Genomic DNA, 17,597 nt, shown 5'->3' with positions numbered 1-17,597 from the left:
GACTCATGACTGTGGTGGATTCCTCTGGGATCCTATTGGGCTCCAGCAGAGCATGGAGACTCAAGGCTCGGTGCTGGAAACCGTCTCAGTGCTGCTCATATCACAAAGTCTTCAAGCTTTATTTTTACCCCGACATCTCCGTTTAACACAGCTTATTAATTCCCTTTTGTCCTCAACAAAGACTTGAGTGCGGGAACACCCCCCGTTGGAACTCAGTCTTCCTCCCGTGGCTTTATTTCTGGTTGCTTTCTTCTCCCCCTGTTTATCCACCAGCCCACACCCAACAAACACCGACCGATTCCTGGTAGATTCCTTTATGGAAGCTTCAACTGTCCTTCAGCATCTCCATCTTAGTTCAGTTTCTATGGGAACAGGGAAAGGAGAAATGCAGAGTACCTGCTCCATCTTCCTACCCATGAATTTGCTATCTGCGTAGAGCACAGAGGGTGCGTGGAGGCTGACGTTGAGGAGGCTCCATCTCTTCTGCTGGATAGGTGAGGTGGGGTCTTGCTGTCAACCCAGTGTTGGGTCTCATCCCATATCCCAGGGGCTTCGGTTCCCATCTCGGGGCCTTTGAGTCCTGGTGGAAGGAGGGAACTGTGGTTGCATATGGGTGCCCCAAGGTGGTTCAGTGTTGAAGGACGTCAGTCCTAGGAGGGAACGCTGGAGAACGTCCCAAAGCCGCGTGATGGGGACAAGGTGGCACTTTTGGTCCCTGTTTTTCTCAGTGGAGGGAGATGGAATCCCATCACTGTGCTGGTGCACAGAGCAGTGTTAACAGCAATGTTGGCACTTAGCTCTGCTGCTCGTGCATTCCCCAAACTCTTCCTCGGATCCTCCCTGTGGCTCAGGAAGCCTAATTTCATTTGTCCCGGCCCTTTTGTTGCTGGAGCAGTCCTTTGTCAAGAGGCAAAGGCTTATGCAAACTCTCTGCCGTTCCCATAGTGATGGTAAGATTAATATTTAAAGGCAGCATTCCAGGTTATCCGGATATCTATTCCTTCAGCTCTCCAGGAAGAGAAGGAGCTGGCAGAGAGCCGGGAGGCTCAGCCCTATGCAAAACCCCACTGCACGCTGGGCTGCCCCCAGCAGCATGCACTGAATGAAGCGCCCGCAGCCACGGCACAGTCCCAGTTCCACACGGACCCGGAATTGCTTGTGGTGTGCCATTTAGATTGCAAATCACCTCCAAGTTGCAAATCTGTGCTGTCCTGCTTTGCTTTCGCAGCTGCCTTGTCCCTTCAAATGAGTTTTTGGGTTTTTGTGCGAGTGCTGGAGCTGTCACTGGGCTTTGAGGAGGAAAGGGGATGGCTGGGAGTGCTGCGAGCTGCTTGGGAAGGGGCTTGAGATGCCTTCAAGCAGCCCCAGGTAGGGGGGAAAGGACTCTCAAAGCTCCTAGAGACAGAGGGTGACCTGGGTTGGAAAGGACCCTTTTGGAATCATGGAACCATGGTGTGATTTGGGTTGGAGGAGACTTTCTTAAATCATGGAACTGTGGGGTGATCTGAGTTGGAGAAGACCCTCTTAGAATGATGGAATCATGGGGAAAAGACCCTCTTAGCACGTGGAGCCGTGGGGTGATCTGAGTTGGAAAACATTCTCTTAGAATGGTGAAACTGTGGGGTAAAGTCCCTCTTAGAATCATGGAATTTAAGGTGCTCTAGGTTGGAGAAGACTGTACTAGAATCATGGAACCACGGGGTGGTCTGGGTTGGAAAAAAACCTGTAGAATGATGGAACCATGGAGTGAAAACCCTCTTAGAATGATGGAACCATGGAATGCTGTAGATTGGAGAAGACCCTCTTAGAATTGTGGAACCATGGAATGATCTGGGTTTGAGAAGACCCTTTTAGAGTGATGGAATCGTGGGGTGATGTGGGTTGGAAATGGTGTAACTATGGAGTGGTCTGGGTTGGAAGAGACTCAGGATGATGGAACTGTGGGGTGATCTGGGTTGGAAGAGACTCAGAATGATGGAACTGTGGGGTGATCTGGGTTGGAAAAGACTCAGAATGATGGAACTGTGGGGTGATCTGGGTTGGAAGAGACTCAGAATGGCAGAACCATGGGGTGATCTGGGTTGGAGAAGACCCTGTTAGAATGATGGTACCATTTGATGCTTGAGGTTAGAAGAGACCCTGTTAGAATGATGGAACCATGGGGTGAAAACCCTCTTAGAATGATGGAACCATGGAATGCTGTAGATTGGAGAAGACCCTCTTAGTGATCTGGGTGTGAGAAGACCTTTTTAGAATGATGGAATCATGGGGTGATGTGGGTTGGAAATGGTGTAACCGTGGAGTGATCTGGGTTGGAAAAGACTCAGAATGATGGAACTGTGGGGTGATCTGGGTTGGGAGAGACTCAGAATGGCAGAACCATGGGGGTGATCTGGGTTGGAGAAGACCCTGTTAGAATGATGGTACCATTCAGTGCTTGAGGTTAGAAAAGACCCTCCTAGAATGACGGAACCATGGGGTGACCTACGTTGGAAAAGACCACTGGGACCCCTGAGTCCATCCATCCTCCTGACCCACCACGTCCCATCACTGACCGGTGTCACCAGGGCTGTGTGCTGCCATGGCCCGAGAGGGACGATGAGATGATTATTTCTGAGCACAGTTGTTGTGCATCTCAGAGTTATTTATAGGCTCTGTCTTGCAGCGCTTCCCTCCCCGAACGCATCCGTGGGCGGAACTGAAGCTCTGTTTCTCCCTGAAACATCTTTTTGTTCCATTTATTACCAGAAAGAGAGCCCGGAGGGAGATGCAAAGTCAGCCTGGCGAGCCTAGGGGCAACAGCTCCGTCTCATCCCTCGCTTCCCTCCGATCGCTCTATTTATGGCCTCAGAAATGTCTTCCAGGGCAGGAACTTATCAGCAGTTGTGTGGAGATGGAGGAGTCGTGGGATCAGCGCCCGTAGCTCAGGGAACGTTCCTCTTTGTACAGATTGTCCCCAAAATCCGTAGGCGAGCAGTTGGGTTCGGGGCTCAGCAGGAACACAAAGTTTCCCTCGGAACCAATGTGTGAAATGTGCCATCTGGGGTTTTTGTGGCAATGATGGACGTGGTTTGGTGGTGGGGGTCCATAGGTCGGCTGGTGGCTGAGTTTGGTGAGCACCACAAAGGCGATTCCAACCCGGATGCTTCCGTGATCCTACAGCAATGTTGGCCCCACTCACGTCCTTAGTGACTCGTTTCAGCTCTTTTCGTTTCATCCTTCCTTAAATTAACATGTAATATCTGGAACTTTGCTTTCTGGCTTTATTTCCTGTAGTTCCTTGCTGGCCTTTCTCCCTGCATCCATTGGAAATGGCTCTACGAAAAGAAGAGGGTTTGGAGCAGGAGGGGCAGAGGGCAGTCTCTGAGCGCTCGAGGAACTGGTGGAGTGCATAACGTTTGAAGTTTTGGGGTTTTCTGCTTATGTTCAGAGGACTGAGCTGAATGGGAGAGCAGCGCCCCTATAAATGGGAGAGGAAAGTCATTGTAAGTCAGAGCGATGCCACTATAAACGGGAGCGGAACATCCCTATGAATGGGAGAGCCAACGGCCCTGTAAATAGGAGAGTAACATCCTTATGAATGGGTGAGCAGTGCCCCTATAAATGGGAGAGTCCAGGTCTCTATAAACATGAGAGCAACATCCCTATAAATGGGAGAGCCAACGTCTCTGTGAATGGGAGAGCGATGCCCCTAGGAAAGGGAGAGGAACACCCTTATAAATGGCAATCAGCTTCTCTCTGGATGGGAAAACAATGTCGTTAAAAATGGGAGAGCCAGTGGCTCAGTAAGTGGGAAAGAAGACCCCGGTGGAAGAGCCCATTTGGGGCTATTTTGCCCCCAAACCTTTCTCCCCGTGGAGTTCTGTTTTCACCCCACAGTGGTGGGAGGAGGTGAGGGATTAAGGGGATGCGGTGATTCGGAGCGTCCTCTGAACAGAGGGAGCCCTCTGCAGCCCTCTTTGCATGGCTGCGTCCCACATTTGGCACTGCGCATCCATTGGAATGAGGCACATGGAACACTCACAACTTCAGTCCATGCGGTATATCACACCTATAAATTGGGATTTCTACCCAAAAATCCAGATGTAGCCTCTGTGGTGCTCTGATTCACACTTAGAACCATATCGGTAGGGCAGGGATTGGGGTTATTCTGTGGCCATCACCGGTGGAATTTTCCCAAGGACCATCGCTGGATGCAAGAATTGAGGTTTTCTGCTGTTTGGGGGCTGCTGCTGCCCCAGAATTTGGGTAACCCCATCCCACCCAAAGCTTTTTTTGCCATACCAATGTGCTCTATGTGCCCAACACTGACATTTTTTCTATCTCCCTCTGCCACGTTGGCCTAGATATATATATATATATATATATATGTATGTATGTATGTATGTATGTATGTATACTTCGGGGGTTAATTTAATAAATTTTCAGTGAAATAATTCTTGGGCAAAACTGTTTTTGAACGAAACTCTGAGCAAAACCATTTTTGAGTAAAACAGTAATGAACGAAAGAGCGCTGCTTGGAGAATCGAACGAACGCGGTGTGGGTCGTTAAGTGTGATTACTGTTGAGTTTTAAGGGTGGAAAGGAGGTGGGAATGATCTCCTTTGCAGAACTGAGAGGTGAGAGCTGGGTATGGGGGTCATGGTCAGTGGGCATGGTGATGGGATGGGATTGGGGTTGGACTTGGGGACCTTGCAGGTCTCTTCCAACCTTAATGGTTCTGTGGTTCTATTTTAGGGTCGTAGGGGATCTTGGAGGTCTCTTCCAACTTTAATGGTTCTATGGTTCTATTTTAGGGTCGTGGTGGGGATGGGTTGGGGTTGGATTTGATGGTCTTGAGATCTTCAGTGCTAATGACTCTGTGGTTCCATTTAGGGGCACAGGGGAGATGGGTTGGATTGGACGTCTTGGAGGTCTTCTCCAGCCCTAATGATTCTGTGGTTCTTTTTAGGGAACCGGTGGGGATGGGTTGGGGTTGGACTTGGTGGTCTTGAGGTCTTTTCCAGCCTTAATGATTTTTGTTCATTAAGCAGAATGCCATGGCACACTGGGGGCGCGTCGTACCCTTCTGAGATAGACATGGGTCAGATCTCCAGAACCAAAGATTAGTGTTGGGTTTGCTGTTTCTGTTGACCAGAAGGCCAGCGTCCACGTGGAGTTGACTCTTCTGGGTAATAGTTGGATGATTCTGGGTGTAGTTGAGTACTTCTGGCTGAAGTTGAGTACTTCTGGGTGAAGTCAGACTCTTCTAGGTGTAGCTGTACTCTGAAGCGTGTAGTTGAATGCTTCTGGTTTTGGTTGTTGGACTCTTCTGGTTGTAGCTGGAGGCTTCTAGTTGTAGTCGGACACTTCCAGGTGTGGTTGGATGTTTCTGGAGGGTGCTTGGATGCTTCTGGGTGTAGTTGGGTTCTTTTGGGTGTCATTGTGTGCTTCTGGGGGTAGTTGGACTCTTTTGGCTGCAGTTGTACACTTCTGGGTGTAGTTGGAGTCTGGTTTTAGTTGGACACTTCTGGACATCTGCAGTTGGTGAACTCCCATTGTCTGCGGGATTACGTGTTAATTAAATCCTCCTGAATTTCTGCCTTCAGCTGATGGCAGGAGGAGGGGGCAGGAGTCTCAAGCCACGGGTTGTTTTGCTTCATTTTTTGGGCTAAGAGCCCAAAAACCCTCATAAAGAACTCCTCATTTGGTGGAGGTGCAGGGTTGGGTTGGTGAGTGGCTCTCGTTTGGGTACTGATGCGGCTCGGGGGTGTGTTCGGGGCGACATGGGGCAGAGATGGAATGGCCTATGGAGATGGGATGTATTATGGAAGTGGGATGGCCTATGGAGGTGGATGTCCTATGAAGGTGGGATGTCCCATGGAGGTGGGATGTCCGAGATGAGATATGGACCAGAGCTGGGATTTATGCTAGAGATGGAATATCCCATGGAGATGGGACGTGCGCTGGAGGTGGGATGGACTATGGAGGTGGGATGTGCTACAGAGGTGGGATGTACCGTAGAACAAACTGGAACCCAGTAAGTCCCATCTGAAAAACTTGCTGTGAGGATGCCAGAGCACTGGCATAGGTTGCCCAGAGCTGGGGGAGTCTCCACTGGAGATGCTCGACCCCAGCTGGCTCCTGTACAGCCTGCTTTAGGTTGGGTCCCATCCCTCCCCCACGATTCTGCAGTTCTGTGATACAGAAGTGCAGTGGCTCCAAGAATGTTGCTCTCCGGGTCACGCTGACCCCTTCTCCCCTCCATTCCTTTTCCCCTCCAGGCTGGAATGGGTGGAAATCATCGAACCTCGGACCCGGGAGCGCATGTACGCCAACCTGATCACGGGGGAGTGCGTGTGGGACCCGCCAGCCGGCGTGCGCATCAAGCGCACCAATGAGAACCAATGGTGGGAGCTCTTTGACCCCAACACCTCCCGCTTCTACTACTACAATGCCACCACGCAGCGCACGGTCTGGCACCGCCCGCAGAACTGCGACATCATCCCTTTGGCCAAACTGCAGACCTTGAAGCAGAACACGGAATCGCCGCGAGCGTCCACCGAGAACAGCCCTGGACGGAGCAGCAATGTCAGCAGGGAGGGCAGCACCAGCTCGTCCCTGGAGCAGGAGTTGGAAGGCAACGAGAAAGCGGCCGAGACGACGAGGTCGAGCCGGCAATCGGCCCCGTATGCTGCAGTGAAGGAAGAAACGGAAAGGTGAGAGCGGGCGGTGCGGCGTGAGGTTGGGTGTTGATGACATGTGCTGCAGGGAAGCAGAGTTCTGCAGTGTGGAGGGGTTTGGGGTGGTTGCTGTGGATGGATGTTGGGGTTTTGGGGTGGTTTCTATGAATGGGTTCCAGCGTTCTAGGAGTGGTTGTGTTGGGTTGTAGATGGACGTTGGGGTTCTGGGGTTGGGTTATGGATGGGTGTTGGGCTTCTAGGGATGGTTGTGTTGGGTTCTGGGTGGATGTTGAGGTTGTAGGGGTTGTGTTGGGTTATGGATGGATGTTGGGGTTCTAGGAGTGATTGTGAGTGGTTGTTGGGGTTGTTGTGATGGTCGTGTTGGGTTATGGACGCGTGTTGGGGTTCTAGGGATGGTTGTGTTGGGTTATGGGTGGATGTTGGGGTTCTAGGAGTGATTGTGAGTGGTTGCTGGGGTTGTTGTGATGGTTGTGTTGGGTTATGGATGTGTGTTGGGGTTCTAGGGATGGTTGTGTTGGGTTATGGGTGGATGTTGAGGTTGTAGGGGTTGTGTTGGATTACAAGTGGATGTTGAGATTGTAGGGGTTGTGTTGGATTACAGGTGGATGTTGGGGTTCTAGGAGTGTTGTGTTGGGTTATGGAAGGATGTTGGGGTTCCAAGAGTGGTAGTTTTGGGTTATGGATGGTTGTTGGGGTTCTAGGGATGGTTGTGTTGGGTTACGGATGGATGCTGGGGCTCTGGGGTTAGACTGTGGATGGATGTTGGGGTTCTAGGGTGGTTGCATTGGGTTCTGTGTGGATGTTGGGGTTGTAGGAGTGGTTGTGTTGGGTTGTAGATGGATGTTGAGGTTGTAGGGGTTGTGTTGGATCACAGGTGGATGTTGGGGTTCTAGGAGTGTTGTGTTGGGTTATAAATGGGTACTGGGGTTCTAGGGTTAGGTTGTCAATTGATTTGGGGGTTCTAGGGGTAGTTGTGTGGAGTTATGGATGGATGTTGGGGTTGTAGGAGTGGTTGTGTTGGGTTAAAGGTGGATGTTGGGGTTGTAGTGATGGTTGTTACTGGATGGTTGTTGGGTTACTGCATGGGTGTTGGGGTTCTAAGTGTGATTATGTTGGGTTTTGGATGGATGTTGGGGTTCTAAGTGTGATTATGTTGGATTATGGATGGATGTTGGGGCTCTAGGGTTGGTTGTGTTGGGTTATGGATGGATGTTGGTGTTCTAGGGGTGGTTGTGTTGGGTTATGGATGGATGTTGGGGTTAGAGGGGTGGTTGTGTTGCCTTATGGATGGGTGTTGATGTTCTAAGGGTATGATGTTGGGTTATGGATGGATGTTGGTGTTCTAGGGGTGGTTGTGTTGGGTTATGGATGAATGTTGAGGTTCTAGAGATGGTCGTTTTGGGGCTCTAGGGGTGGTTCTGTTGGTTTTGACCCAACACCACGTGGTCATGTGCTCACCCCACCCCGCTGCTGCTTGGAGTTGATCTTTGGGATCTCGATAGCAAGTTTATCTTGGCGCTCATGAAGCACAGAGCTCTTCCCAGCAGGAATTTTGGGTTATTATTTACGATTCTGGTGTTCCTTCTGCAAGAAGCTCATAACCTCAACCATTTTGCTGTGGGCTCTGGTAGAGGATATGCCTTTGGCCGCCAATGGATGCATTTGCACGAGGAGAGCTGAAATGATCCTGAGATTTACCCCACCTCAAATCTTTCATGGAAGAATCCTCAGATCTGGCATTTCTAACCCAAAATGGGGGAAGGTGACATGAGGGGCAGAGTGCTCTGTCCGCATCATATTTCTTCCTTTCACATTATTTCCTTGAATTATTGGGGATTTGGCAGATATTTGCTGAACGCAACAAACTGCGTGCAGAGAGCGTCAGACCCGAAGCACTGCTTACATAACCACTAAGAAAACCATCTTCTCCCCTTTATTAGGAGCTGTAATTAAGCGTATGGTGCTCAGGGCGGAGGATTAGGGCAGGGATTTCAGTTCTATTCCTGGCCTGGCCACCGAGCTGTGCTATTTCGGTCGTACCACTTTCCCCGTGTTTATAAATAAGAGCAGAGCTGGTGGGGAGTGGTGGCACCTCCTATTTCGGGGAAGGGGAAAAAGAAGGAAAAAAAAAGGAAAGATGAGATGTGTTGTTGTTGGTTTTTTTTTTTTTTAATCATTATTCTGTGAGTTGGTGCTGTGTGCAGAGCTGCCCGTGGCTCTGCCATGTGGGTTTTTAAACCGGTGATGTTCCCCTCGTGGGATTCTGTGCTGCAAATGCTGTGGGTGGGGAGGGGTGAGAGGCACCTCCATATGTGCTGCTCCCCACATGTGTTCCTTCAGATGTGCATCCCCCCAGACGCCCTCCTCCCCTTCTGTACACCTCCTCCAGATGTGCACCTCCCCCCAGATGCGCAGCTCCCCCAGAAGTGCTCCTCCCCAGACAGATTCCTTCAGACGTTCCCTCCCCCCAAAACGCGTTCCTTCAGATGTGCGTCTCCCCACATGCTCTGCTCCCCAGGTGTGCATTCCTTCAAGCGTGCTCCTCCCCCCAGCTGTGATCCTTCAGTTGCACACCTCTCCCAGATGTGCATCTCCCTCCAGATGCGTTCTTTCTGATGTGCATCTCCCCGGATGTGCCCCTCCACCAGCCGTGCTGCTTCTCGAGCCCCCCTCCAGCACAAAACCACCAAAAAATGGCTTTTCTGCCTTTTTCTATCACTCAGCCACTCTTGTGGCTCTGAAGCCATTTGATTTTCCAATCGCTTTGCAGCTTAATTACTCTCATACCGGATCCCACTCATCCAACAGTGATTCCTTCAACTGCATCTGGGCAAAAATGGGGGTTTGGGGAGGAATCTGTGCCAGAGGCTTTGCTCACCTGGAAGCATTTCAATTTGATCTTTCCCCATTCTTTTATGCCTCTGTAGAGCTCAATTTTGGGGTGTTCTTGTACCCTGGAGTTTTATTTGGTAACTCAGACGTTCCTCCAACTTAAGCCATTCTTTTTGGGTTCTCCAGGTTCTGCACTCAGAGCATTTGTAGATTTTTCCACCCATGGAGATCTCCTCCCAGTAACACCAGAGCTGATCTGTGTGCTTCAAACACAACAACTGCGACACCCGGAGCCAAATGTGGCTCTACAAAACCTCTCCCATTTATCTCAAACAAAACAAAACTTCACCATTAGATATCCGTGATCTTCAGCTTTGGTAGGAAGAGTTGACTGCTGCGATTGTAGGCACCCAAACCACCATGGGGTATTATAGGTACCCCAAAGACAACTGGATATTGTAGGAACCCAAAAGACCATGGGATATTGTAGGTAACCCAAAGACAGTCAGATATTGTAGGTACCCAAAAGACAATCAGATTCTTTAGGTACCCAAAAGATCATGGGACATTGGAGGTACCCAATATCAACCAATCAATATATATCAACCATATGGTTGGACTCAGTGGTCTTTGTAGATCCCTTCTGACTGAATTAAATCTACCCTGTCCTCTCCTATTATATCCTATTCTCTCCTATTTCTTTTCAGTCCTACCCTGTCCCATTCCAGTTCTATCCTATCCTATCCTATCCTATCCTATCCTATCCTATCCTATCCTATCCTATCCTATCCTATCCTATCCTATCCTATCCTATCCTATCCTATCCCATCCCATCCCATCCCATCCCATTCCATTCCATTTTATCCCATCCCATCCTATCGTATCCTATTCTATTCCATTTCATCCCATCCCATCCCATCCCATCCCATCCCATCCCATCCCATCCCATCCCATTCCATTCCATCCAATTTTATCTCGTCCTATCCTATCCTATCCTATCCTATCCTATCCTATCCTATCCTATCCTATCTCATCCCATCCCATCCCATCCCATCCCATCCCATCCCATCCTAATCCTATCCCATTCCATTCCATCCCATCCAATTTTATCCCATCCCATCTCGTCCCATCCTCTACCAAACACCCAGTGAACATCTCCAAGCTCACTGCCAGCAATGGGATCCGGCCCTGGGCACAGAGCCCAGACCCTTCTCTGCAGATGGGCTCCACTGACCCCAAAGTGAAGGGGAGGTGGATGAGGACCCCCAGTAACCCTCTGTTCCCCATTACTGTGTTACAGTTCATCGCCCTCCGGAGTGTTTGAGAAAGAGTGCGACATTTATCGGGATTACAACGCGGAAGGTCAACTCCTCCACTACAGGTAGCCAACATCTCCTTCTGCTTCGGGTCTGACATGTGGTTGCGTGGGTGTGGGGCAGCTTTCGGGGGGATTCTGCTGCCCATCACCTGCTACAGTTTGTTCAGCTTTACACCCACCCTTAAATATACCTCAGGGTTTTTGTGTTGGTTCTTTGGAGCAGGAGCCCTCCGTTCTCGTTCTGGCTCCTACTCTGTGACCCCACAGAGCAGAAGCTGGGGGCTGTACAGTGATGGGACCACGTCACAGGGTTTTATTTGCTCTTTTTTGACTTGTTTTCACCCAAAACAGAGGCATTCTAAGGGTTAGGGGAAACGCAGTTGCTGGGTATGTTTTTGGGGCTGTTGGAGCTGCTTGGTGATACAGTGCTGACATCCAAGCAGCGTGGCTCGGCTGTTGTGAAATTTCATAAGATGGTTTCCCAATATTTGCTCCTCATTTCTTCTCCAAAAGGAGGGAGGAGTGCCATCATTGGAAGAGGGAAGTGATGGGGTCACTGTCCCTGGAGGTGTTCAATGAGCCATGGAGATTTGGCTCTGGGGGCATGGTTAGAGGGCCCCATAGAGGTGCCTATAGAGGTCTCTGTAGACGTATCTGTAGAGGTCTTTATAGAGGGACCTCTTCTGTAGAGGTCCTGTAGAGGTCTCTGTAGAGGTCCCTGTAAAGGTATTTGGAGAATTCCTCATGGAGATCCCTGTAGAGGTCCCTATAGAGGTCCCTGTAGAGGTCCCTGTAGAGGTCTTTGGAGAAGTCTTTGTGGAGGTCCCTATAGAGACCCCCATAGAGGTCTTTTGTAGAGAGCCCTGTAGAGGTCCCTGCAGAGGTCTCTGTAGAGATCCCTGCTGAGGTCCCTATAGAGTTCCCTGTAGAGGTCTCAGTAGAGCCCTTTGTAGAAGCCCATGTAGAGGCCTTCTTTTGGTCCCTGACATCTGCTCCACAGGAGTCACCTCTGAACTGACCGTCAAGAAAATGTTATGGGGGCCGTAATGCCTTCACGTGGACATGAGGAATGGGTTTCTTTTCCACGACTGCCCGCGAAGGAGCAGCTCTGGGACCCTTTTAGCACCATGGGGCTGAGGGACCAGGATACCATGAGGAGGACTCCAGTCTCATCTCCGCTGCCCTTCAGAATCCGGTGGCCATGGATGGCAGGATGTGGTGGTCATGGATATCAGGATCTGGAGGTCATGGATATCAGGATCTGGTGGCCATGGGTATCAGGATCTGGTGGCCATGGGTATCAGGATCTTGTGGCCTTGGGTGGCAGGATTTGGTGGCCACGAATGGCAGAATCTGGTGGCCATGGGTGATAGGAACTTGTGGCTGATGGTGGCAGAATCTGGTGGCCATAGATGGAAGAATCTGGTGGCCATGGGTGGCAGGATCTGGTGGCCTTGAATCATAGAATTGGATGGCCATGAGTGGCAGGATGGAGCAGAATCTGGTGGCCATGTGTAGCAAGATCTGGTGGCTGCTGCTGTCAGGATCTGCTGGCCATGGATGGCAGCATCTGATGGCCATGAATGGCAGCATCTGGTTGCCATGGGTGACAGGATCTTGTGGCTTTGGTTTTTGGGATCTGGTGGCCATTAATCACAGAATTTGATGGTCACGAGTGGCAGGATCTGATGGCCATAGGTGTCAAGATGTGGTGGCCACAGGTAGCACCAAGCCACCACACCCAAGCTGGGGGCAAGCTGGGTCTAGGTTGGCTCCATGGCCAAAAGCTCTTCTCTGTAGTCATCGCCAGCAGCTCCAGCCTCAGGCAGCTCCAGGATGGAGGTGATCCCATGCAATCCAAGCTCACCCCAAAGCATAGCACCCAGGCCTGTGGGATCAGGGCTCAGCCTTCCTGCAGTCCCCAGGAGATGGGGGCTGAAAATCACCATTGCAGGAACTCGTTACCATGCTCACCGAGACGAAGCCGACCTCCTGCTGCTCTGCTGTTGGAGGAAACTCACTGCTGGTCTTGCTACGCACTTCTTCCCTCCTCCCTCTCATTAAAAAAAAATAAAAATAAAAAATAAAAATAGAAGAAACCAACAAAAGAAACCATGGAACCATGGAAAATGAATCCTCTCTTCCTTTAGTAGCATTTGGGTTGCAGACGGCGACGGGATTCATCACCCATCTGGTGAGGACTGCAGCCCCAGGGAGCCCTGTGAGCTCATCACAGCATTTTCTCATTCCCTGGAGCCCACGGGATCCTTTTTCTGATGGATTTCTGGTCCCCAGCGCGGGGTTGGGCTGCGGAGCCATCCTCCACCCAACGCTCCGCTCAACAGAACGTTCGGAAGCCGCTGCTATTTCACCTGAAAAACGGAGGATTTTCATCAAAAACAGGAGGGCTCATTATCTCCCTCTCCTCTTGGCTGTCCCCCTTCTGTCTCGGTTTTCTCTGCTTCGTTTTCTGCTGCTGCTAATTGGAGGGAGTACCCTGGGAGCAGCCTTTCGAGAAGACAAGAAGCCAACCAGCAATAAATACCCGGTGTAGAAACAACGTTTTGTGGATCTTTGCTGCTCTGACGCTAAAAATGCGGTCAAGAAAAGTGATTTGGGCTTCACCCACGGCTGACGTTGCCCTGTTTTGATGTTGCTGTGGTGAATTCTGTCCCTCTGTGCTTCCTTTGGTCGCAGCATCAGTGAAATTTCGGGTGGAGAGCAACGTTGTTGAGTGCAGAGGAACACCAGAGGACCCCTGAATCAAACCCTACAGCTCTGGGATATTTATAAGTATAATTCTGCATTAACAAATCCTTGGGAGCGGCGGAATCATAACCAAAGTGCAGCAAAGCCTTAAAATGGGAATCTCAGCCCATCTCCCCAGGAATCAATTTCGATATCAATTAGCAAAGCATGCAGTTCTCCAGTGACTTTTCTGGTACCGGCCACGTTGCCAGGATCCTGGAACAGTCCGGTGGGTTCCTGGGATGCTTAGCATGGTGATGGCACAGGAATGGGCATCCAATGTCCCTCTCTCTTGGTGGTGTGCTTCAGGGTGGTTTGGCACAGGATGGGAATCCTAAAAGGGGATGGGAGAAGCCATGGGGGAGGAAGGTGAGGAAGAGCGCGGGGCAGAGCGATGCAGTGGGGGCATCGCCGGTGGGGGCATGGGGGTTCAGTGGGGAGGGATGTTGGAAAAATGAGGGCTGTGTTGGAACAATTGGGGTCGTGTTGGAAAATCACATTGGAAAAGTTGAGGTGATGGAAAAAATGGGGTCACGTTGAAAAAGTTGGGGTTGAAGAGGAGAAATTGGTGTTGTGTTGGAGAAATTGGGGCCTCACTGGGGAAACTGGGGTTGCATTGGAAAAAATGGGGTTTTGTTGGAGAAATTGGGGTTGCACTGGAGGAACTGGGGTTGTCTTGGAGAAACTGGGGTCGCCTGAAGAAACTGGAGTCATGCTGAAGAAATTGGAGTTATGTTGAAGCAATTGAGGTTGCATTGGAAAAAATGGTGTTGCATTGGAAAAATGGAGGTCATCATGTTGGAGAAATTGGGGTTGTGTTAGAGAAAACGGGGTTCTGCTGGAAGTGTTGGAGTTGTATGAGATAAATTGGGGTCACGGTGGAAAAAACTGGGATTGTGTTGAAGAAATTGGTGTTTATTTGGAGAAATTGGTGTCGTGGGGGAGAAATCCTGGTTTATTTGGAGAAATGGTGGTTATGATGAAAAAATTGGTGTTCTGTTGGAGAAATCGGGGTTGCGTTGGAAAGAACAGGGCTGTGTTGGAGATACTGGGGTTGCATTGGGAGTGTTGGGGTCACATTGGAGAAATTGCAGTCCCACTGGAAAAATGGGGGTCCCTACCTTCGGGGAGAAGAAACCCATTGCCAACGAAGCCCTTCGAGCTGCACGTGTTGGGCACAAGCCACTGTATCACCATGGTGGCCCCCATAGCATCCCAGAACATTGTCCCCCAGTTTTTTCTGCTTTACGTTGCACCTTTAGTCGAGATTTCAACCCCAGAGGCGATGGTGGTGCAACCCAGAAAGGCACTGGACCCCCGACACCCCTTCCATAAGGTTCTTCTTGCTCCTTTTCCCAAATCCTGAAGGTTTCTCGGCACGTTAGAAGCTGATCATTGGGATGAGGAGCGTGAAGTTGGCAGGATCATTGGGATCAAGGCACAGAGTTGGAAGGATCTTTGGGATCCAGAGGCCCTGGTCCTAAAAATGCTGCGGGATTCGCCCACTTGGTCATCTTGTAGCTGTGATTGCGGTTCAAGGGGAAGCAATTCCTCCACTCAGAATGTGGGATTTGGGTTTCTGCAGCACATCGGGACTGTGCTATGGTGCTGCCTGAAGACGCCCCAATGCTTTGGGTGGAGGTGGCACCCCCAGGAGTCATCGAGGCACTCCGTGTTGTTGAGTTTGGGCAGTGTTGGCCCTCTTGGAGGTATCTCCATGCTTAGTGCCTCCTCTGGCCCTTTGTGTGATGTTTTGATGGGAATCATTCGGTCAATAATGACCAAAGGGATCATTGGGGATCCCCCAAGGGGACGGGGAGGAACAAAGGGGTCAACGCTCGAGTGATGGAGGTGAGGTTTTGGGGAGAGGGGGGAGGAGATGCTGGGATGCAGAGGAGGGGTTCAACCTGGGCTGGGTGGGAGAATCGTTAGGGTTGGAGAAGACCTCCAAGATCCCCAAACCCAACCCCAGCCCACCCCACCACGTCTGCTGACTGCATCCCCACGTGACACATCTCTACAGTTCTTGAGCCCCTCCATGGATGGTGACCTCTTCACGATCCTGCGCAGCCCATCGAGTTCATCACCGCTCTTTTGGAGAATGAATTTTCCCCAATATCCAACCCAACTGTCCCCAAATGGACACCCACCCCATTGCTTGTCCCCAGTGGACGGCTGAGCTCACCCACCATCACGAATTGGATGCGGTTGGGTGTTCCTGCTGTCCCACAACCGGCAGGGTTGGAGATCTCCAAGAGGACACCCCAACCCCTCCGATCCCCACGCCTCCAAAGGCTCCTATGGGGTCACCCTCACCCCCTCCCACCCTTTTACCCACAGGACGTCCTCACTGCGCTGGAACGCCGGCACCAAGGAGCGGATGCTGATCAAGGTGACGGACCGTGAGCCCAGCTTCCTGCTGCACCAGGGCAACGGCTTCGGCCCCGACGCCGCTCCATCCGCGCGCTCCCGCCGCCCCTCGGGGGGTCAGCAGTCCCCCAACCTGCAGAGCTTCGCCCCCGACGCCGACAACTCCGTCTTCTTTCCGGAGAGGAAACCTTCACCCTACCTGAAGAGGGCTGAGCTGGCGGGGAGCTGCTCCCCTCTGCTGGGTCGGGGCGATTCTTTTTGCTCCCCGCTACAGAGCCAACACCACCGCAAAGCATCGAGCGAATCGCAGCCCTCATCGCCGCGCTACGCCTACGAGCCGCCGCTCTACGAGGAGCCCCCCATGGAGTACCAAGCACCCATCTACGACGAACCCCCCGTGGACATGCAGTACGAGGCCGGCGGGGGCTACAAAGCCGCTTCCCCCCAGAAGTCACCCATCCGGAAGCCTCACCCCTTCCTCCAGTCGCCCAAGCAAGGCTCCAACTCGCCCTACCAGCAGCTGGTTCTCACCAAGCAGAAGTGCCCCGATCGCTTCATGAGCCTGGAATACAGCCCGGCGGGCAAGGAGTACGTCCGTCAACTGGTCTACGTCGAGCAGTCGGGCTCCAGCCCCAAGATGAAATCAGGGCCACGCCACAAATACTCCCCCAACCCCATTGGGGGTTCCTACTCGCTGCAGCACAGCCCATGCCTTCTCCGCGAGCAGCGTGCAGACCTCAAATCGGGCGACTACAGCAGCATGGAGGCGGCCGACTTCTGCCCCGACGACTCCATGTCGTGGTCCAGCCAGCAGGACACCATGTCCTCCACCGGCTACTCGCCCTCCAACAGGAAGAGGAAGAGCCGAAAGCCTTCGCTGCCCCACCACGAACCCAACGCTCCGTCGGCGGAAGGGGAGCGGGACGGGGCGGACGAGGAGCGATGCGGATCCGCTCGCGCTCAACTCAACCGCGCGGAGAGCAAAGCGGTGGAAGCAGAGGGGGAAGCGACGCGGGGCTTCGCAGAGCCCTTCCTGGCACAAGCACGCCTGGCCTGGGAGGCCCAGCAAGCCCACTATCACATGAAGCAGCGCAGCAGTTGGGATTCCCAAAAGGATGGGTCGGGCTATGAGAGCGACGGGGCTCTGCCGCTGCCCATGCCGGGCCCCGTGGTGCGCGCGTTCAGCGAGGACGAGGCGCTGGCACAGCAGGACAGCAAGCACTGGAAGAGGAACACCTTTGAGAAGTTGGGTTTCCCTCAGATCCTGCTGGAGAAGAGCGTCTCCGTGCAGACCAACCTGGCGTCCCCCGAGCCCTACCTGCATCCATCGCAGGTAATGAGGGGGGCGGTCCCGGTGTCTGGGGGTGTCCTCAGGGGTCGGGGGTGGCTCTGAGCGGTCGGGGTGACCGTGAGTGTTTGGGAATGTCCCTGGTGTCTGAGGGTGTGCTTGGGTTTTAGGGGTGTCCCTGGTGGTTGGGGTGTCCTCAAGTGTTTGGGGTGTCCGTGGTGGTTGGGGGTGTCTCCGGTGTTTGGGGGTGTCCCCAAGAGTTTGGGGTGTCCCTGGTATTTGGGGTGTCCTTTGGGTTTGGGAGTGTCCCTGGGGTTGGGGTGTTCTCAAGTGTTTGGGGTGTCCCTGATGGTTGGGG

General features: G+C 52.0%; 1 protein-coding gene across 3 annotated transcripts in view; it reads left to right on the top strand.

Annotated features, from left to right (window-relative positions):
• Positions 1–17,597, top strand: part of ARHGAP39 (Rho GTPase activating protein 39) — an 85,465-nt gene that overhangs the window by 52,740 nt on the left and 15,128 nt on the right. For all 3 annotated transcript variants that reach the window (XM_025148220.3, XM_040696159.2, XM_025148221.3), the window contains exons 2-4: positions 6,264–6,698; positions 10,816–10,896; positions 15,922–17,284. In XM_025148220.3, the coding sequence (XP_025003988.2) occupies positions 6,264–6,698; positions 10,816–10,896; positions 15,922–17,284 (1,879 nt within the window). The remainder of the gene's footprint in view (positions 1–6,263; positions 6,699–10,815; positions 10,897–15,921; positions 17,285–17,597) is intronic.

Source organism: Gallus gallus, chromosome 2 (assembly GCF_016699485.2).
Source record: "Gallus gallus isolate bGalGal1 chromosome 2, bGalGal1.mat.broiler.GRCg7b, whole genome shotgun sequence".
Classification (NCBI taxonomy): Eukaryota; Metazoa; Chordata; class Aves; order Galliformes; family Phasianidae; genus Gallus; species Gallus gallus.
Note: the sequence above shows the minus strand (reverse complement) of the source record. Positions and strands in the feature narration are given on the sequence as shown.